At 36.4% G+C, this 20,482-nt stretch overlaps 4 protein-coding genes across 10 annotated transcripts; 3 read left to right on the top strand and 1 right to left on the bottom strand.

The window, feature by feature from the left end:
* Positions 1-963: 963 nt before the first annotated feature.
* LOC109065578 (transmembrane protein 150A-like) lies at positions 964-12,173 on the top strand. Of its 5 annotated transcripts, none has more exons than XR_006154831.1 (10): positions 965-1,115; positions 3,303-3,547; positions 3,897-3,944; positions 4,645-4,731; positions 4,818-4,885; positions 6,408-6,535; positions 7,097-7,274; positions 9,537-9,873; positions 10,644-10,691; positions 10,786-12,173. XR_006154831.1 is itself a non-coding variant. In XM_042723936.1 (9 exons), exons 2-8 carry the CDS (start codon positions 3,483-3,485, stop codon positions 9,839-9,841), a joined length of 879 nt encoding a protein of 292 aa, XP_042579870.1. In that variant the 5' UTR covers positions 964-1,115; positions 3,303-3,482; the 3' UTR covers positions 9,842-9,873; positions 10,647-12,173. The 5 variants fall into 5 exon arrangements, 2 of the variants coding, with proteins under 2 accessions (XP_042579870.1, XP_042579869.1); XR_006154832.1 differs by having other exon boundaries at positions 10,647-10,691; XM_042723936.1 differs by having other exon boundaries at positions 964-1,115; positions 10,647-12,173.
* A 61-nt stretch (positions 12,174-12,234) lies between these two features.
* On the bottom strand, positions 12,235-14,852 carry LOC109065593 (E3 ubiquitin-protein ligase RNF181). 3 transcript variants are annotated; one of them, XM_019082565.2, is made up of 6 exons: positions 14,729-14,852; positions 14,147-14,244; positions 13,892-14,025; positions 13,570-13,685; positions 13,077-13,151; positions 12,235-12,953 (listed from the first exon to the last, which is right to left on the bottom strand). In XM_019082565.2, the coding sequence occupies exons 2-6, from the start codon at positions 14,230-14,232 to the stop codon at positions 12,894-12,896; spliced, it is 471 nt and encodes a 156-aa protein (XP_018938110.1). In that variant the 5' UTR covers positions 14,233-14,244; positions 14,729-14,852; the 3' UTR covers positions 12,235-12,893. The 3 variants fall into 3 exon arrangements, with proteins under 3 accessions (XP_018938110.1, XP_018938111.1, XP_018938113.1); XM_019082566.2 differs by having other exon boundaries at positions 14,677-14,813; XM_019082568.2 differs by having other exon boundaries at positions 14,744-14,803.
* Positions 14,853-14,987: 135 nt separating this feature from the next.
* LOC122137435 lies at positions 14,988-18,321 on the top strand. Its single transcript, XM_042723940.1, has 8 exons — positions 14,988-15,126; positions 15,622-15,677; positions 15,761-15,867; positions 15,968-16,028; positions 16,174-16,275; positions 16,742-17,001; positions 17,946-18,071; positions 18,186-18,321. Exons 2-7 carry the CDS (start codon positions 15,626-15,628, stop codon positions 17,991-17,993), a joined length of 630 nt encoding a protein of 209 aa, XP_042579874.1. The 5' UTR covers positions 14,988-15,126; positions 15,622-15,625; the 3' UTR covers positions 17,994-18,071; positions 18,186-18,321.
* Positions 18,163-19,816, top strand: LOC109065610 (golgin subfamily A member 6-like protein 7). Its single transcript, XM_042723390.1, has 6 exons — positions 18,163-18,348; positions 18,790-18,852; positions 18,939-19,034; positions 19,105-19,206; positions 19,343-19,525; positions 19,799-19,816. The coding sequence occupies exons 1-6, from the start codon at positions 18,163-18,165 to the stop codon at positions 19,814-19,816; spliced, it is 648 nt and encodes a 215-aa protein (XP_042579324.1).
* Positions 19,817-20,482: the final 666 nt, after the last annotated feature.

The following is a 20,482-nucleotide window of genomic DNA, read 5'->3' on the forward strand; positions in this document are numbered from 1 at the left end:
TGTGTGAGCTCAGGTGTTCTCTTGAGTGGGTGACCTGTGTTCGTTTCTCTCGTCTTGTGACTGATTGTGGTCTGCTGCCATCTAGGGACATGTGACATTTTTAAAGCCCAGAATGTGAAGCTAGTTCTAAATTAAATTACATTTATTTGAGAAAATTAACTTGAGTTATTTAGACAAGGACAATTGTATGTAGTCTAAAAAAACACATTTTTAAAACCCAAACACTACAAAAGAAAGTTTTATAATTACATTTCCCTTATACTGTGCATTATTACTTACCTTTCAAATTTCATTAAAGTTAGTCAGTTCATTTATGACCATGATCGTAAATTAGTTGGATTTAATCTTCTCGATGTTTCTCTATTCTGCGTTTCCAAAGAGTGTAATGAAACGTAAATTTAGAGAACATTTTAAAAGCAGTTCTTCTGACCCAGTTATGATTAGGTGTATTAGTCGTACTGTATACTCAATTACACAGTGCAATAGAAGAACAAGTTCTCCTTATTAATTTTCTTCTGGCTGTATTGATGACATCTTATTAAGTATAAAAAGGGATTTGCTGCATTTAGGCAGACACAATAAACACTGAAACAATAAATATGCTTTAATAAATTACCTTATTATAAACAAAACACAACAATGCAAGCTCGATCTCAATATAATTCTTTTTTGAATCATAAAATGTTATAGCTATGACAAAACTTCTTGGCACAGCAACATGACAGCCTAAATGGACAGGCATGTTATTACTTTTATGTCCTCTTTGTACCATGGTTATAACAAGGAAAATCATTGTTCTGGCCAGTAAATATTAGATACATAAGGAAACATGGATACTTGGACATCTCAAGTCATTTTTTTTCTTGCAGTTACCAGAGAACGTCGCTGTATTACCAATCTTGACGATTTCTTTCGAACCCCCTCGGCCGCCGTACATTGGCATTGTGGGTGAAGTAGTCCAGCGAATTATTACGACAGCTTGCAACGCATTCTTTTTAAATGCACGAAGAACTACAATTACAGTGAGGCGCGAGGAGCAGCTTTAGTAAGTGCCTTATCTTAAAGCGACAACCAAGGTTGCGTGAGGTTGGAAGCAGGGAGTAGCAGGGCTTAAGGTATGTAATATGAACGTCTTGTCTGCTTGTTAAACATAAAATATTCACAAATATTAGTGTCATCGTTAGAACTCAATTACAAGCAATAAGGAATTCGCTTTTTCTTCGGCAGCAGTCGTTTCAAGATTTTGGTGGACTCTGTAGCGGTCTCAGAACCGAGTGAGCTGCCTACCTAGACAACATTTTGGGACATCTCAGCTGCGTTTGATTGTTTTCCGAAATGCTGTCTAGGAAGGAGTCGCACAAGGTTTCAAAACACAGCCAACGTTAGCTTTATTGCTAGTGAACACGTAATTGCTGCTACACGAGAATTGAAACAATCCGACGGTACATTTAGAAACGAACCAGAAGGTTTGCTAACTCTGTTTGGTTATACAAAAGATACAGTGAGATCAACGAAGGCCACCTGTATGACACTTTAGTTTGAACTAATGCAAATGAGTGACACGAGCACAGCAGCACATTCTTCACCTATCATCAGTGGCAGCCTTTTATGTGCTGATGCATTTAGTGTACTGTATATTAAAATAAGGCTTAGATTTTCTGATTACATATATGCTTGAAAACCTAGTGGGCTGCCTGTCTAGACAGCATTGTAGTCATTGTACCACAGCTCATTAGTGGTCAACCACTCATCAGTGTTGCTTCCCATGTTTTCAGACAGCATCATGTGGCAGTCATGTGTTTGAGAATTCCAGAAAAGCTTATGTTTTTATAACAAAGCTCACTGTTGCACACACACTCAAACTGCAGAATTGACTTTGGACTAGAAGTGTTTTTAGATACTTAATCAATGGGTCAAAAGGGCAAATTGCAAGTTGAATCAAGCACTAAAAACACTAAGACTGACAACTAATACTCGTGCATGAACATTTTTTTCTGCTGCTCTACCTTTTCTGTTTTCTGATCTTATGCATTGGTTTCTTTTTTTTATTTATTATTTTGATTTAATAATTTTAAACCAGAAAATAACTGGACCTTTGAGTGAAGCGACAGATTTCTTTCTAGTGACGTATGCTGGACTTCTTCAATCTTGTAGTCCTCTTAAACCCCATCCTTTTCTTACAAGTGACTACAAGCATTTCATCCAATCAGCAACCAGATAGAAATAAGATGCCGCCCTTCATTTTTTACTTTTCGGTAACCCGTTGCGCTTTGGATGTTCCTCACCACATGAAAGAAAATATCTGTCGCTACTTCTGTCTCTTTGTGACTTTAATTCAATTCAAGTTTTCAATTCAAGTTTATTTGTATAGCGCTTTTTACGATACAAATCATTACAAAGCAACTTTACAGAAAATTAAGTTTCTACAATATTTAGTAGTAGCTTATCAGTGGTGACTGTCAGTTCATGTGCATATGGCAGAAATGTTCAGAAAAAATCTATAAAAAGACGTAAACAAACAGGCGATTAACACTATTAACAGCAATTATGCAATCAAACTTATAGCAAAATGTGGTAGTTCTGTATGTTGTCTCTGGGTTAGCATCATCTGAGGTCCTCTGAGGGGCTGGCATCATCTCTTCTCAGGTGTTCTGGATCCAGACTGGAGCTTGTGTAAATCCTAGTTACCACGGGATGTAAATCCCGTGGCAAAGCAGAGAGAAACAAATAGGGACATAATTACCGTAGCTGCTGTTACAGCCAAGTAAAATTAATTTGTTTAACCCAAGCTAAAGAATAATAATGCACATTTGATCAGATATAACTGCAGTCCAAAATTATGAGATGCATTATTTGAATGCTTGGCCAAAGAGGTGTGTTTTTAATCTAGATTTAAACAGAGAGAGTGTGTCTGAGCCCCGAACATTATCAGGAAGGCTATTTGACTTTAATGCACGTTCATGCTCTTAATTTTTGGAATGATTTATCCGTGCACATGATTCTATTAAAAAGTAATGTAGTAATAATTCATCAAATTGTAATACCTTGCTCCACCCTGAAAGCACTTTTTTATGGCCAATGTCACCAATTCCTCATCCTTTGACCTTTTCTTTCCACTGACATTTTTGTTTTCTTGAACATTCTGTCTCGCTTTGCAAAATGTCACATTATGGAAGTAATATAGATTGCAAATTCTGTTCCATGACGTTAAAGTGGTTATTTCAATTGAAACATTTCTAAAATGGTTTGTCTAATTCTCTCTCCACTATTCACCTCCTTTGTTTCCTGAAAACACTGATTAGGCCTGGATTTGGCAGCCAGAAGGAAGGACCAGCGTGGCATCCCTCTCCTCCTCTCATGTCCCCTCCCTGTGTGTCCTTGCATGTCAGTGCCCCCTTGTCATCCCCCCTGTGTCTCACCCTGCCAGCCCTCTGTGTTCCTCCCCCTCATGCTTGGGACAGACTGGCGTCACTGTCAGACCAATGACTGCCTGGATCATACTGCCTGTCAGCCTGGCTGCCTTTTCTATCACCGGGATATGGATAGTGTGAGTTTTAATATTCTGCAACCCATGATACCAATCCATCTTAAAATGCATTAATTATAATTTGTTACGTCAAATAGTTTTTAAACAAATATATACAAATTCAAATATATAAAATTGCAATTGCCAATGAATGACTGGCTGTCATACTGCCTGTCATATGCCTGCCTGTCAGCCTGGCTGCCTTTTCTATCACCGGGATATGGATAGTGTGAGTTTTAATATTCTGCAACCCATGATACCAATCCATCTTAAAATGCATTAATTATAATTTGTTTTGTAAAATTGTTTTTATATTAAAATATATAAAATTGCAAGCACATACAATAGTGTTGTTTTACTGTGTCCTCAGATATGCTATGGCTGTAATGAACCACCATGTTTGTCCTGTCGAAAACTGGTAAGTTGGGCTTGTTTCTCATAGGCTATATTTACATGCGAACGATGTAGTCAAAAACTGAAAAGCTTTTCCCTTGAATTTTTAAAAAAGTTTCACGTATACCCGACAACATTTTCAAAATGATTTGCGTTTACACATATCCGCGAAAACGGCCAAAAACGTTTTATTACGTATGCCAGGCCAGTAGTTGGCGCTGTCACCTTGTTAGTAAACAAGTACCTGTAGGGAAGTGACGATTATATGTTGTATATGAGGTGTATCCGCTGTTGGTTGTAATATTGGTGAAGTAAATCCACACTTTGCCGAAGAAGCGTTAACAAACTTTACCATGTACTCCGCCATTGTTGTGTAGGCCTATGTTTGTTTGCGCTTGCCTTTAAAATCGACACATACTGCGCATGTCTACATACCCAACACGTACTATGCACGCGCATGACGTCGCCATTTTCAAAGATTCTCATTTTGGGTGTTTACATGGAAACGATAACAGTGGCGTTTTAAAAAACTTGCACATTGAAACCTGTTTTCAAAAATATGCATTTTCAGTCCCCAAAACTGTGTTGTCATGTAAACACACTGGCAAAATGCATAAAAAGTTTCCAGTATTTAGCTGAAAATGTTGTCGTGTAAACAGCCCCTCAGTCTGTTTAAAGCGTGTGATGTTTATGTAATTTGATAATCAATGCTGTTTTTTGTAAAGGTCATACAATGTAACATGCACAGAGGAAACAGCCAAGCCGGGCTTCCCAAAAACATGCTGCACCCTTCAAGACATCCCCCTCATCAGGTAGTCATGTGCATTTTCCCTTTATTTCAAGTCTGTGTTTATTTCCAGCGTGATCTAACAGTGTCTTTGTCTTCACTTTGATTCAGTAAATGTGGATCTTTCCCTCCCGAGAGCTGTCTGTTCAGTCTCATTGGTAATGTGGGAGCTTTCATGGGTAAGACTGCTTGTTCTCATATTCCGCATATTCTACACCGGCAGTGACATATCAAATAACGGAGAACAAAAGCATGAATGGAAGCATTCAGCATTCAGAGTGGCAGAGGTGTCGCAAAAACAGATACCTGCATGAGACTTGCAGACATGCTCCTTATTGCGTCATCACAAATGGATGTTTCCCTGTGTTGCTTCATTATGTGTTGTGTTATGAGTGAGCTGATATGTTGTGATTGTGTGATTAGGGGTTTGATTGTCCTTGTCTTGTTGAAGGTTGGCTGTCATCTGACAGAAATCGGGGGTGTTATTACAAACTTTTATACACCACACTATAACCTTAAAAGAAATTTTATAAATGGAAATAAAAACCATAAGATTTGTGTAGAAAAAAGTATTTGGACACTAAAGACATGGTTAAAAAATGTGTGAATGCATTTGCATTACGGAACAAAATCTAAGTTAAATATGTACGTATATGTAGCTCAACCTTTGGGTTTGAACATTGCCTTTCAAAAGTTTGGGATTTTTGAAAGAATTTTTTTTTTTTTATCAAAATTTCATATTTTTCATTAAATGTACAGTAAAAACTAATGTTTTGAAATATTACATTTTAAAATTACTTTTCTGTTTAATATATTTTAGAATTTAATTTATTCCTGTGCTGGTAAATTCTCATGATCCTTCAGAAGTCATTGTTATTATTGCTGTCAAATGATTAATCGTGATTAATCGAATCCAAAATAAAAGTTTTTGTTTACATTCTATATGTATGTGTACTGTGTATATTTATTATGTATATATAAATACAGACACATACAGTAAATATTTTGAAAATATTTACATGTGTATATACATTTATATATTTATATTCTTATATTTTATATTATATATAAATATATTTAATATATAAACATAACATATTTTTCTTAAATGTATACATGCATGTGTTTGTAATTATATATACATAATAAATTTACACAGCATAGACGCATATATTATGTAAACAAAAACTTTTATTTTGGATGTGATTAATCGTGATTAATCATTTGACAGCACTAATTGTAATGTGTTGGTTTGGTGCTCAAGAAGCATTTCTTTTCATTATCAATGTTGAAAACAGATTTGCTGTTTAATATTATGTATAAACCATTTTTTTGGATTCTTAGATGAAAAGAATGTTCAAAATAACAGCATATCTTTGAAATCTAATGTTTTGTAGCATTAAAAGTTTTTAGTTTCACTTTTGATGAGTTTAATTATTTTTGAATACTATTTGATGTATTTGGATACTTTCAAACTAAAGTGGATCATGAGAAAAATTCTAGCATCAGCTTTTAGTAGATGCTACTTGATTTTATATTTTGTTATCTAATGAAATGAAATCCTTAGTGTTCAAATGTTATACACTATGGAACAAAAATGAACAGAAACAAAACAAAAAGGAACTTTGTAACCACAAGTTGCATGCTTGTGAAATAGTCTGGATGCTTTACTTAGTGTTCCTGTTTTGTTTTTATGTGTAGTGGTGTTGGTGTGTCTGCTACGGTATGCTCAGATCATCGAGCACAGGAACCACTGCTGGCTCAACACCAGTGGACTTGTGTCTGGATGCACCAATGCTGTGGGACTGGTCATGGTGGGCAACTTCCAGGTCAGTCACACAATTCTGCCTAAGCACAGTTCCATGTATGATTATCATCTGATAAACACATCTCATAGTAGCTCATAGTGGACTGCCCCACTCACCATTCACATCACTGAAACCAAAAATGGTAACAAGCATTTGGGCATCTGTTAGTGCTCCGTGAGGAGATATTAAGGGCTGACGCTTCACCCTTAGTCTTTTCACCGGCCATAAATTCATTGCATCAGACTGATGCGTTGATCAACATCAGAGTGTTTCAGAAAGGCTGATGTTCTCAAAGTGATTAGTATTGATCCATTCATGCAGCCATCTCATTCTTCAGAATGGATTTTAGAGGGCATTTTACTCCCTCAACCTTAATAGCAGTTCCATCCATATGCTGAGTGTGCAAAAGGCAAGTTTCTTGTTGTAAGAAGACAAAGTTTGCAGTGTTTTTCAGTCCACTTTTTCTAGGTTAGATGTCACAAGTCAAGATGTCATCATGTTTCAAAAGTCCTTGTTTTGTTTTGTTTTTTCAATGCTTCGATTTATTATTTCTTGAATAGCACTCTACTGCTTTTTGACTAGGTGGACCACGCTAAAACACTTCACTATGTAGGTGCGGGCGCCGCCTTCCCAGCAGGCATTCTGTTCGTGTGTTTGCAGTGTTTGCTGACCTACCGGGTGGCTGTCACAGCTCTGGACTACTGGATGGCTCATCTGCGTGTGGCACTGGCTACTGGTGCTCTCATCACACTGGTGCTCAGTATCCTTCCTTGTTGAGTATGACTGGAAACAATGAATAAGTGTGTTTATAATTTTTCTTGATATGGATTGCTTATTTGTCTATAATTTCACCTATGTGCAATTGTAAGGTAATGTTCACTCAAAATGAAAACAACTTTATCCTCATGTCATTCAAAACTGAATGGAAGCTAATGCAACCAAAACTGTTTGGGTATCAGTATCTTCTTTTCTATTCCAATGAAGAAAGAAAGAATAGTTTGGAACAACATAAAGTTGAGTAAATGATGATAGAATTTTCGTTTTTGGTGAACTGTTCCATTAAGATTCAAAAAGGACACAAATGCATATATATGTTTAATATGTAATATTAAATAGCTTTGTTTGAGGAACATACCAATATGAATTGACACTGATGATACGTTTACATCTGTGACCTTATCATTGAGTCAGTGAGTTGAACTCAAGAACCAGGTCAGTCGAATTAAGAGTTTAGTTTTATTAAATGGATCGGCAGATTAATTGAAAATATCCAAACAAAAGAACAAAATCTGATAATCCATCGCCCTTGGATGTACGTCACAATAAGGAAGCCAAGATCTGTTACAACTTTAAATTCATGCTATCGTATGGTTTCAGAAGACTTACGGTATATGCACGGTTTGCATGGGGTGGTTTTATGATACTCTTAGTGTATATGCAAGCTACTCATTCAACATTATTGCATGGAAAAGAGCAACGTTATTTAAAAATACACCTTTTATATTCTTCATTTAAGTTCTACAGGATTTAACGACATGAGGATAAGTAAATGATGACAGAATTGCCATTTTTGATGAACTATCCAAGCATGACAAAATCAGTGCAAGGTAAGGCGTAGCACTGAGCTTTTATCTGTTTCTCTTCCTGCTGAGTTTCTGGTCACGATCATGAAGCCCCTGACTCATATACAATAGTGGAGGTATAATCTAATTGCTTTGGTGTTAATGTTGTTGAGGAGATGGATGAGCCCTGCTGGAGTCTCCCGGCCTTCCTGCTTTATCGCTGCTGTGTTCATCAATGATTTATGAATATTTTTTTCCCCAACCGGAGGAAAAGGGGATGGCTAGCTAAAGGGTTGCTGGGTGATGTAACTATGAGATAAGCTAATTAACCAGTATCTCCATATAAATAATCCATGGCTTTAAGTAAGTTAAAGGGATAGTTCTGTCATCATTAACTCACCCTCAAGTTGTTCCAAACCTTGGTAATCAAGTCCTTATTAGGAGCTTCATAGCTCTCATAACTATTGGTGGAAGTACACGTTTTTTGGCGTGTTTGCACCCTGGGACGTGGGAATGATGTTAGATATAGGTACAAATTTTGGGGTGAATAAATTAGCTCCTACTTCAGACTAACCCAGGAGGAGTTACAATGTAGCATAAGTGTATACGGATTAACTGAATTCATGCCATACTGGCACATGCTGACACCGGCTATTTTTAAAGAGCTGTGTTCTGCTCACTGATCCACTCCACTTTTAAAAACACACTTGCGAACTTCCCTAAGCACTTCCCCTTGGGGGAATCCCTGCTGCTATTTTGAAGTGTGTTTCACTTTGGGAAATGGACAAGGGAAGTTTATATGGACAGATGGACCCTCCACCCCTCGATTTTGACTGAGGGAGCGAGTGTGCTTTATTCAGGCCACTCTATAGACCACAATGCAACACGATTATGACGTCATCGCAGATTGCGCTTAATTAATCCCCAACCCAAACAACTCTATAATACAGAAATATATATAACAGCCCAAGCATATCTGTATACAAATGGAATGCTGCACCCAACAAATATGTAAGGGGGAAAATGTAAACAATAAACCAACTATTGTAGGGCATAAAAAATGGACTGGAACATAGCCTCATACTTACTCTACAAACATGAAAAACAGTGACAAATGACTCCAAAGTCCAGCCACTTCTCTGTCATCCATTCTCCGGTTGTTGATGTTGTAGAATGGTGCAACCAGGAAAATTCCCCTGGGGAAAATTAACTTCTTGGGATTGGTGGCTAGTTCTTCCTGGTGTGAAAGCCTCTATTGACTTCAGTAGCCTTACTGTAGAATGGAGACCAGCTTACCCACATTCTTCAAACTAGAAAGAAACTCATGCAGGTTTGGAACAACTTGAGAGTTTAAAAATTTTCATTTTTCAATGAACTGTCCCTTTAATTCCTTAGTGGGCCGCTGTGCCTTGTAAGCTTTCATTTTTGAATACGGTTGAATCCTTGATGGTTCCTCTCAGGTGGGATATTCTTCATCCATGAGAGCTTTGTTTTACAACATGCAGCAGCCATCTGTGAGTGGGTCTTCACTGTAGTCATCCTCGTGTTCTACGGGACTTTCACCTACGAGTTCGGCACCGTCACCACCGAGACCATGTTGGCCGGCCTCCAGCTGAACCTCTTGCACGGACCCGGCATCATGATCGGAGACGATGTCCAAGCAGACACCCTGGTAGGCGCCACCACAAAAGGTTTGAAATCTCCCGGAGGAAGCAGCACCTCCACCCATCTGAACTGCACTCCTGAGAACATCGCAATGCTTTAAACACATCAGCACATGCGGTCACATACTGCCAGGTAGGAAGCCTCACAATAATGCACCCTGCATTTAAGACCACACTTGGGCTTAAATGAGATTAAAGTCATTTAGAGAAACCGTCCAGTCTGGAGTCGAGGCAGTTTAATAGGGTTTACAGGTGTGACTTTCATTTCAGATTTTAAGTTTCATCTGATAAATTTGTTTTTTTTTTTTTTTTTTTCCTGTTAAGCCTTGCGAGAAGCTTCTGTTTGGGTTGTTTTTAGGTGAGAAGGACAGAATGAGCATTTGTTTTAAGGAACAGGGATTTTAGTTCCACTTTAAGGTTGTTGTTAGCACAGATCCAATGGTTTGTGAGGTTAGAATAGTTGCACTGGGCGATGGGGTACATTTTTACGCTGCACAAATGGTTCAGGGGTATCTCTTTTAGAGCCTGCTGCTGTTTGCCCACACACATATTGTTGCAAATGGATGATTTGCACGTAACACAATGAATGAATTTTGATTTAAGTTCTTTTCACTTTTATTTGGAATTGCAGACTATCGGGATCAGAGTATTATCATTTTTGTAACGTGAATGTCTAAGATACGGATCAAACTATAGCCTTTGAGCACCTTTTATTTTGGAATTGGAAAAAAAGTACATTATATAATTTAAATCTAACTTATGAAATTACGTGTCATTCACCCTTTTTTTGTATTGGTGGCCTTTTTAATGATGCAGTGGGTAAATGTTTTGTTATGCTGGCTTGCTTCTGTTTTATGCTTGCTTTTAGTCTCTGATGAGGTGGGTTTTGTTTTTCATTTCAAGCAGGAGGAAGTGATGTAAGGTGACACCACCTCTATCCTTGCCTTCCTGGTCAGTTGATTAGTTGTAGAATAAGTATATTCATACTGACTGTACATGTACCTTTTTATATATATTTTTAAATATTTTTTTTTTCTCTGTCAAGGCCGGGCCATAAAAACAACTCGAAAAATGCCACATCTATTCATCGTTTTACATTGTAATTTTTTCTTGCATATCTTCGCAGATTATTTTGTGTAGTTACATAGTGACATAACTAATCCAACTGGTTTTTTTTACATAAGCAGCACATCAGTTTGTTTTTTTCTGTTGCCAAAGGATGCATTTCAAAATATGTACTGTATGCCTTTAATTCATTAACTTTGATTCATTGTTTTTTTGTGTGTGTAGCAGGACATATAGCCACTAAGAAAATGACAGTACTGCAATATTAACAAATTTTGAAACGATTATATGAATGAAACTGATTGGTTTCCAGGCTGGAACCTAGGAAACCATCTTTAAACTTTCTGAGGGTTGAGTGGTTATGGTGGCCTTAATGTTGCTGTAGTATTTGTGTGATGTATTATCAGGCTGTCAATCAAAGGGTCCGTATTGCTTTTAAAGTGACTCCAGATTTATTGTGCTTTAACATTTATATTTTACACAAAAATGTGCCAGGTATTGTCTGTTTGTTTGCTGCCCTTCAATGGGACTGATGGATTTCATGCCAATGATTAGACTGTACATTTAGATGTGGTCTCTAGGCATCATACATGTTTATCTCTGTTGATTCCACTCATGCAAGGGAATAGTCACAGGGCTTCACTGTACAACTGAAACCATCCATTAAATATAATATTAGTTGCTCATTACAAAATACATTCAGCTCAAACCAAACTGCACATAGAGGTCCAGTAACATAACGGGTCAAGCTTAAACAAACACAAGAGGGCATAAAATCTTGGGTAATATAAAATATGTGCATATGAACCTAAAGTCAATGTTTATGTCATTTCTCATTAATTGCCTTTTTTGCCATATCCTAGCAACATTTGGTATAAATTACATGCAATATTTGTCAATGCATAATAGTGCATCTTATATTATCCGAATAGCAGATCAGTCATTTATAGGTCACCTAAGAGCAAAATGTTTATGTTACAATTTGAACTGACTTGTTTTCAACACATAAGGCTTGGTCAAAGATTTTAAAGTCAAAAGGAAACACTGTCAGATATTTTCATTGATGTTTCTTTCTTGATGTTACATGGTTGATGTTTCAGCAGTTGTCTGGATAGAAGTTATTTTTCTGATGCCTTTAAATGATGTAATCAAAGTATTTTTATCAACACAGTGCGTCTGTTAAGAACACAACAAAGACGTGAGGTTCACACTCCAAAATCGAAATAAAAACATGCAGAGAATATTTTTCTTTTATAAATTACTTATGTAAATGAGTACGATTTATGTGTAATTTCAATGATTTTCTTTGACAGAGGTTTATATTGAATTACCAAAATATCTGATGGAAAATAAACAAGTGTATCTGTACGTCTGTCTGTGATCATTTAAAGACAAATTCAACACACCTGAAATAATAATACACACTATGTTAGAGAAGCTCACTTTTTATTTAAAAATATGGAAAAGACAGTTTAACATTTTACGAATTCAGAGTGTGTTTTTGCTCCATCATTAGTCAGTACAAGCATGTTGAATCATTGCAATAATTTACACACCTAAAAATCACATACATTTTTCATGAGGTAGAGGTCTACCATATTACATAAGAAGGGTTTCATTTCCTAACTGGGAAAGTGGGCAATGTAGAGTTCACTGATAAAGTCATGCCTACAGTGACAAGTGTGCCACTGTACATGCTATGAATTATTGTATTAACTATGGCATTGGTTATCAGCACAATAATATTTTTTCAGCACTTAAAGGCAAGAAATCTCTTCAGGGAATAAAACAAATGAATATGAAATCACGGAGCGAACAAACACAATTTCACACTAAAACAAAAAAGCAACTGCTTCATTTAAAACGTTTAATGAAATCAGAAATGTCTATAGGGCTACGTTACCGTTCCATACAAACAGTTCTCAGTGCATAGCCATACAAAAGCAGTCTTAAAAGTGATAACATTAAAAACTTTGTTTTCAAGTACACACAAATGCAATCATTCTAAAGCCTGGTCCCTGCGCGGTAAACGCTCACTTCCATCAAACTGAAAGCTGAATTCATATTCAAGTCTTGAAGGTGCTGAGGTCATGTGTACATGGCTCCATGTAGATCCTCTAGTCTGTGTTCTCTCTGCCTTCTCCGTTCCTGTAAACACAAACAAACACACTTAAATGCTCAGGTATATTCTTAAGGTGTCACAGAAGAATACAATGAACGAATTACAGAAATAATAATGACATTAAACAGAAAACAGATCTCAAGTCTTACCTTGTCTTTTTTGAACTCCTCATAGTCTGGATTGTCAGTGGGTAGTTCAAGTCGACACAAGGGACAGGAATTGGTCTGTAATGTTATGTAGAAACACTTATGATTATGGCAAACATGAAATATTATCCACGTACCTAAGTTTGGGGCTGGTAAGATTCTTTCGTGTTTCTGAAAGAAGTTTTTTATGCTCACCAAAGCTGCATTTATTTAACAAAAATACAGTTCTATTGTGAAATATTATTATTATTTAAAGTAAATGTTTTCTGTTTGAATATATTTCAAAATTGAATTGTTATTAGCATTGAAAACTGTTTTGCTGCTCGATATTTTTTGTGGAAACTGCCAGGTTTTCTTCAGGATTTGATTGATAGAGAGTTTGATTAATACAGTTTACAATACAATACAAATGAAACACTGTTATTGTCCCTTTTAATCAACTGAATGCATTTTGCTAACCGGAGGATCATAGAGAAGATAAAACCACTGAACATACCTTACTGAGCCAAGGCATGATGCATCCCGTGTGGAACAGATGTTTACAGGGCATCTCTCTCACCGTCTCTTGCTCCTCAAACTCCAGCAAACACACCGGACACTTCAGTGCTTTATCTGTCAAATGAAAAAAGATCTTGAGGAAAGCTCAAGAAGAACGACAGTCATGGACACCAAGGATTCAAGACCTTCTAATTCATTCAAACTTGCTGCCAATTCCAAACACAATAAAACATCCATGTAAATTAATTACCAGCTATCCCGTTGCAGTAATGTCCTCTATGAATGTGTTTGCAGATGATTATGAATGACTAGTCTGTCACCTGCTTGTTCAGGGGAGATGATGACCACAGGAAGACTCTGAACCACGGCTTTGGCTGCAGGAGGCGGGAGGCGCTGGTCCCAATCCGACAAATCAAATGAACCCGAGTCTATGTCAAGACCCTGCATCAGAGACCTATAGCCGCATAATTGTTAAAAAAGGTTGCCAATATCATTAGTCCTGCAGAGTTTTGTTCCAACCCTCCAGGAACTGAGTTTGATACTCCTGGTCTAGATGGCACTGTAGTGCTAGTTACCTGGCAAGCTCCAGCAGGGCGTTCTGTCGGTACTGTTCTTCTGGATTCGTGGGCTCACAGTCATGCTCATCAAAATATGAGGCCATTTTCTACTTCACCTGATAAACACACAGACCATCTGAATGACATTTAACGGAGTGGCTGTGGAAACCTGAAGGTTCAGGATCGGTTCTAATAATGAATTTGCTAGTTCACTCTAATATAACAATAACCTGGAGTTTCTCTTTTATAACCAATGTTACACTGATCCAACTAAGTTACGATTTTACGATAATCTTGCTGTATTTACTACATTTAAACTGCTTACTATTCAAGAGCAGCCATTGTAAATAGTCAGGTAACAGTTGACAGACAAAGATACATCATATTAGTTGGACATTAAGTAGCGTTACTGTTTGAATTTGAGCTTTGAAAAGATACAGGCTGCTGACCTCAATATCCAACAACTATACCACTGCTAGCTGGCTAGCATAACAATTCAAAGTTATAATTTACTAAACATCAATAAATCTAAAAAAGTATGTACTGACCTTGTTCGACTAAATGTGTGAACAAAAAATAAATAAACGAAATTCGACCTACTGTAAATTCACCCACTGTTATAAAATTGCTAATCATCAGGATGGAAACTTGTTTGACTGCACTGTCAGCGCGAACACCACAACTCTCGCGATATTTGCGAGAGGACGAGTTGCCAGAGTGTGGTTAAAAAATCCCCCAGCATTGTCATTGTGAAAGCGTTAAATAAGATGTACAGCAGATGTGTGTGACTGACTGACTGAGCAACATATAAAGATTTGATTAAAAAGTTTTGCATTGCGCACAAACAAAAACAAATCTAATTTCTAGTCCTGTAGTAGGCAGTTAGTGGGTGTGTGTGGTTGCCATGACACTGAGGGCGATGGGGATGTGTACATGTCAACCAATTTCTGCTGATCAGACCCGTTTCTAGAGAAAACTTCGAGTGGAAACACACTGATGTAAGTGTAAAACCCTATTTTAAAAACCTGGCCAATGTTTTAGAGTTCTGAAACAAAGCAAAAACTGATTTAATTACTGTTAATTCAGTGAGAGCTACGAATAAACCCATGCTGCACTATGTGTGTAGTTTTTCTTCCCAGCAAGAGAGAAAAAGTATTTGTAAATTTTTCTGTAAAAAAATAATAATAAAAAAAAACTGTAAATGTACCTTGCTGTTAATTAGCATAAGTAAATACACATATTGTGAGATATGCAGCTTTGCATTATCCTCGTATGAAATCTGTGAAGTGTTGTAGTTTATTAGACTTTATGAGGTTCTTTAAGAGTCCCTAGTGTTTGCTGGGGACCCTTTCTGCTGCGTATCCTAGGTAACCACGTACCCATGAACTCCCCCCTTAAAACTGGCAACTTTAATTTAAACTCATATGCTTTAGATTCCAAAGAGCTACGTTTAATATTTCATTCTCATGCAGAAATGAACTTTCTCATTTTAGAACAATGATGGAAAATGACAGATCTGGAAAAAACACAGATGAGCTGCTCTCTGTAGGTCAGAAACCATCGAAATTTCCCTTTCATGCTTATCCTGTATCTTCTGTAGTACAAACTGCTGTATATCTCTTTTCTTCTCAGATGTGGATGAGGAGGTTGATGTTTACGGGGTTATACCTCTGGCTTTGTCCCGTGATCACTGTGATGTACTACTGGACGTAATAGACACACAACTGAGTCATCTACAGGTCAAGCACTTAGAGTCTGATGAAATATTGATAAGCATGGCGTATTATTTTTGTCATAGCCAGAGTAAAATTTTGTCCCGATTTTGTATTCCACCAATAGATCCACAGCCAAAGCAAAATGCATGGAGCAAACTCCACGAGATATGAATTTCCTTTCTTGGGTAAGCATGAACCATTTTTCTGCAATAATAATCATATTGAATTTTTAGTAGAGTTTTTTTATGTCCTATGTATTTAATCTTATTTTATCTTATTTATTTATTATTTGTAAATGCAGTTGTTTTCCTAATGTTCTGTATATTCCAGGCTATCTTGATCGGAGTCAGTCTGTAAGTAAAGACACAGGCTTGTGGAGCACTGTTCCAACCAATGATAAAACACCATCCAACCTTGACGGGACTCAGTCAGGTAGTCCATGCAATTTTTTCCCATATGTAATTGAACATATAACCCAATCATTATCCAAAGTAGAACAGTTATGAATATTAGGCACAGGCGTAGCTTGACATTTGAGCTCTACAAAGCCAGTCATCTAGTCAGTCAAACTCATTTAAGCTTTTCTATATTACACCTACAAATTTATACTTCATGCACCATTTACGTGATTTTACTATGATTACACTGATCAGCAGTAAGCATGTGAAGCTTGTCACTGCAACCAGATAAACTGTATGGAAATTACTTGTATATTTTATCCACGCTTAACTTAGCAATTATAAATAGCAATATACAAATAAAAACCCTCTACTTCCATTAATGTTATTTTATAGCATAATAGAATTTAAACTTTATAGAATCTAAACAGTTTCTGTTTATTGGTGTTCTTTTTACTGCCTTCTAAAAATCCATCATAATTTCCTCTTCAAAATATCAGAAGGCAAAGATGACAAAACAGAGCATCAGACAATGGAGATGATAAAGTTTGGCGTCGCAGCTACAGATGTGTGGTGTCCTGAGGAAAGTGGCAGCTTGAGCTCCGTGTCCAGTGTTGTTAGAGACTGGAGAGGCTTCTTGGGAGAAATGCTGAGGTGGCAGGGATGGGAAACGAGGAGGATGATGTCACAATGGACAGCGTCTGCACTGAGGACTTCTCAACATGCTTTAGAGAGGAAATATTGGTCCTGCCAGCCTCAGGTACTCATACTTAGCAAGGAGAAGTAAGCAGTTACCTCTAGTCTATTATCTGATCTTGTGCTTTTGGATTTTCCCATTCAGATTTTTTTGCATGTGAATATGAACAAGTCATAATGGTAATTTTTTTTTGGATGAGATTTATAGTTATTGTGTAATTTTTTTAAATTTGATTTTTATTGATGTATGGTTTGGTATAATAGGACAATATGTGGCACAACTATTTGAAAATCTGAAATCTGAGGGTGCAAACAAATCGGGTTATTGAAAATATATAAATAATGGGTGCAAAAAAATAAATAAATAATAAAAATATTGATGATATAAAAATAAGTTTTGATATATTTATCACAAAATATCTTCATGAAACATGATCTTTACTTAATATTCTAATGATTTTTGGCATAAAAGAAAAATTGATCGTTTTGAAATATACCCGTGCTACTTATGACTGGTTTTGTGGTCCAGGGTCACATTTAGAAACATGGAGAAAGTTACTAATAAATGAGATATAAATGTAATATTCACTTTTTACTTTCATTTACATTTCTGTATTCCAAAAGGGTTTTTATTTTCTTTAGCAATGCCATAGAAGAACAATTCTGTGTTTCCTTTCAGTGAACAGTTCTTAAAACAACTATTTTTTTCATAGCGTAAAGAACATTTTAATAATCTCAATATCAATCTCAATCTTAATCAACCTTTTACCACTATAAAGAACATTTTGTGTAATAGAAAGGTTCTATAGATGTTAAAGGTTCTTCATAGCACAGTACAGAACCTTTATTTTTAAGAGTATACTTCATTGATGAGTAGTCAGTGTACAGTGTTCACTGCTGTGTGTGTGCACTTTGGATGGGTTAAATGCAGAGCATGAATTCTGAGTATGGGTCAAGAAACTTGGCTGTATGTCACGTCACTTGTCACTTTATCATTGTCTCACTCAGAGGCTGGATGAGGTGAATCAGGAACTGGGGCAGAGCGAGGAGGACTGAAGGGCTCTCCGACAGAAATGCACTGAGCTGAAGGAGCAGCTGGCTGATACGATCAGAGAAAAAGAACAAATAAAGGAGGTTCTCACTTTTGTTTCTTCTTTTAAATCTACAATAACAATGTTTTCAGTAGCTGATACAGTTTGCAGATCAATTTCAGTAACTGTACAACATGTGTGCAATCTTTACAAAAAGATCTAGAGTAACAAGTGAAGCGTTTTGGAGAGCTGGAGTGAATCATTGCCCAGAAGGAGCTGCTTTTGCAGGGGACCAAAGAAACAAAGGAAGCCCTTCTTCAGGAGCTCTGTTCCCGAAAGAGGAGCACAGCTTTAAACTGAGAGAAATACAGAGCAAGACAGTAAGACTGATTTTTTTTTAGGATGCATTAAATTGATCAAAAGTGTCTTTAATCTCTATTCATCCTAGAATCAAAGAAAGTATCACTGTTTTCACAAAAATATTAATTAGCACTATTAGAACTATTAGAACTGTTTTCAACAATAAGAAGTGTTTCTTTAGTACTAAATCAGCATATTAGAATGATTTCTAAAGGATCATATAACACTGAAGACTGGATTAATGGCTGCTGACAATTCAGCTTTGCCAATACAGAAATAAATCACATTTTACATTATATCCTGAAAGATTATGTTTTTGGAAAACATTGATATGCAGGTTCACCAGTTAGACCAGCATCAAATTATCACTAGTCACCTTAAACCAGTCTGAACAATATGTGCTGGTCTTTTTAGCTGGGCATAGTATTGTTTATTACATCTGATTATCAATCCATTCTCAGGTGCAAGAAATTGAGCAACTGACGTTACAGTTAACCAAAAGCCACAAAGTGGAGCTTCAAAAGGTAATATGGTTTATTTACTGAGAGATTTATCACAGATTATTCATTTACATAATGCCAATCTATTTGGTTTGAATGTGTGAATCCAGGTGCATCAGCAGGCGGATGAGTTGAGATCAGCTGCTCTCAGTGACCGAGCTCAGACTCACAAACAGAGCCTGGAGTCCTTACACAACTGCATCCAGGTCAGCTGTCTTTATATCTGATAAGACTGCAGTGCAGTCTTATATACACATTCATTTCTCTCTCTTTCAGATGAAAGATGAGGAGATAAAGAGACTCAAAGAGGCTCTAGAGCAGCATGAGGAGAAGATGAGGAGGCAAGCAGAAGATCTCAAAAGAGAAACTCAGGAAAAGGTTTCCTTCCTGTTTATCTGTTTTACAACAACTCTGAAGTGCTGATGACAGATTTATCAAGGATTTTTGCCCTCCCATGTTTAAATTCTTGTTCACTCTTAAGAACCAGTGCATCTCATGTCATTTGATCTAAAAGATTCGAAGGGCTGTGAAACGAGAGGAAAGGAAGTGGGAGGAACAGAGAGATGAGGCTCTTAAAGAGCAGCGTGGGACTCTGGAGCAGCAAATAGAGGAGGCAGTGAGGAGAGGGAGAATAGAAGTGGAGAAGGAGAGAAGGAATGCACTGGTCTTACAGAGTAAAGTGACTGAGCTTCGGAAAGTAAGTGGTATCAGAAGCTGTCTTTTTATTCTTTGCATTTACACTTTTAAGTAAAACAGATGAAAACAGCTATGGTTCCATTGAATACATTTATATTAATAAATATTCAATAATAGACAATAAATAAGTGAATCTCACAGAATGACTCAAGAACATGTCAAGGCCATATGTAAAAAAAATATATAAATATATTATTTTAATTGTATAGTACATTTATGCATTAGCAGACTCTTTTGTTTTTGCAAATACTTTTTTGTATCTATATCTAAACAGCATTTAATATTAGAGTAAACTACAACATTTTAATCATGATCCAAACAAAGATTAGATTGTATAATTTTGAAATTTGAAGCAAAACTAGAATGCTTTGCTTTTTGAAACTATACTATATAAAACATCTGAACGAAACAAAAACAGTAGTTGGCAGTTATGGAACGCTTATGGAACAGCAGAAATATATAATTTTCTTGGTTACTGCTGTAAACAAAGCAGCGCTGCGCTTATGGACACTACTTTAATATGCATTATACAGAGGCAAGATGAAAAGAAAATACCATCTAAACTTTTCTGAAGACAGTCACTTCACCTCCAAGATAGATTCATATAAACTCCTTCCTCCAACTGTATCAAGATTGGTTTAACATGTCTCAACCAATTTGAATCGTTTATGCATTAGCAGACTCTTTTGTTTTGTTTGCAAATCATTTTTTTTGTATTTAAAGCTATACATCATGGTAGTATATATTTGATATATTGCTTCTAGGGATGTAACAAATCACTTAACTCACGTTGCGATACATTTCACATTACTGATTTCACAATACGATTTTCTCACTATTTATTTATTTTTGTTTTTTTACAAAATAAGATTTAAGGCAAATCTAAGACAATGTCAGAATTCAAAAATCTCAGTTGTTCTAAACATAGGCTTCATTTTATTTATGCAAAATAGAATTT

This window comes from Cyprinus carpio, chromosome B5 (assembly GCF_018340385.1).
Source record: "Cyprinus carpio isolate SPL01 chromosome B5, ASM1834038v1, whole genome shotgun sequence".
Taxonomy (NCBI): Eukaryota; Metazoa; Chordata; class Actinopteri; order Cypriniformes; family Cyprinidae; genus Cyprinus; species Cyprinus carpio.

Bases quoted from the DNA above. Each gene is read 5' to 3' on its own strand.
- LOC109065578 (XM_042723936.1), top strand. From the start codon at position 3,483: ATGACTGCCTGGATCATACTGCCTGTCAGCCTGGCTGCCTTTTCTATC. The intron at 4,732-4,817 runs GTAGTCATGTGC...ACTTTGATTCAG, and splicing joins CAAGACATCCCCCTCATCAG to TAAATGTGGATCTTTCCCTC. The intron at 6,536-7,096 runs GTCAGTCACACA...CTTTTTGACTAG, and splicing joins TCATGGTGGGCAACTTCCAG to GTGGACCACGCTAAAACACT.
- LOC109065593 (XM_019082565.2), bottom strand. From the start codon at position 14,232: ATGGCCTCATATTTTGATGAGCATGACTGTGAGCCCACGAATCCAGAA. The intron at 14,026-14,146 runs GTAACTAGCACT...ATGCGGCTATAG, and splicing joins GCCCTGCTGGAGCTTGCCAG to GTCTCTGATGCAGGGTCTTG. The intron at 13,686-13,891 runs GTGACAGACTAG...TTCATTTGACAG, and splicing joins CATCTCCCCTGAACAAGCAG to ATAAAGCACTGAAGTGTCCG.
- LOC122137435 (XM_042723940.1), top strand. From the start codon at position 15,626: ATGATGGAAAATGACAGATCTGGAAAAAACACAGATGAGCTGCTCTCT. The intron at 15,678-15,760 runs GTCAGAAACCAT...TTTTCTTCTCAG, and splicing joins AGATGAGCTGCTCTCTGTAG to ATGTGGATGAGGAGGTTGAT. The intron at 16,029-16,173 runs GTAAGCATGAAC...TGTATATTCCAG, and splicing joins ATATGAATTTCCTTTCTTGG to GCTATCTTGATCGGAGTCAG.
- LOC109065610 (XM_042723390.1), top strand. From the start codon at position 18,163: ATGTGTGCAATCTTTACAAAAAGATCTAGAGTAACAAGTGAAGCGTTT. The intron at 18,349-18,789 runs GTAAGACTGATT...ATCCATTCTCAG, and splicing joins GAGAAATACAGAGCAAGACA to GTGCAAGAAATTGAGCAACT. The intron at 19,035-19,104 runs GTCAGCTGTCTT...TCTCTCTTTCAG, and splicing joins CCTTACACAACTGCATCCAG to ATGAAAGATGAGGAGATAAA.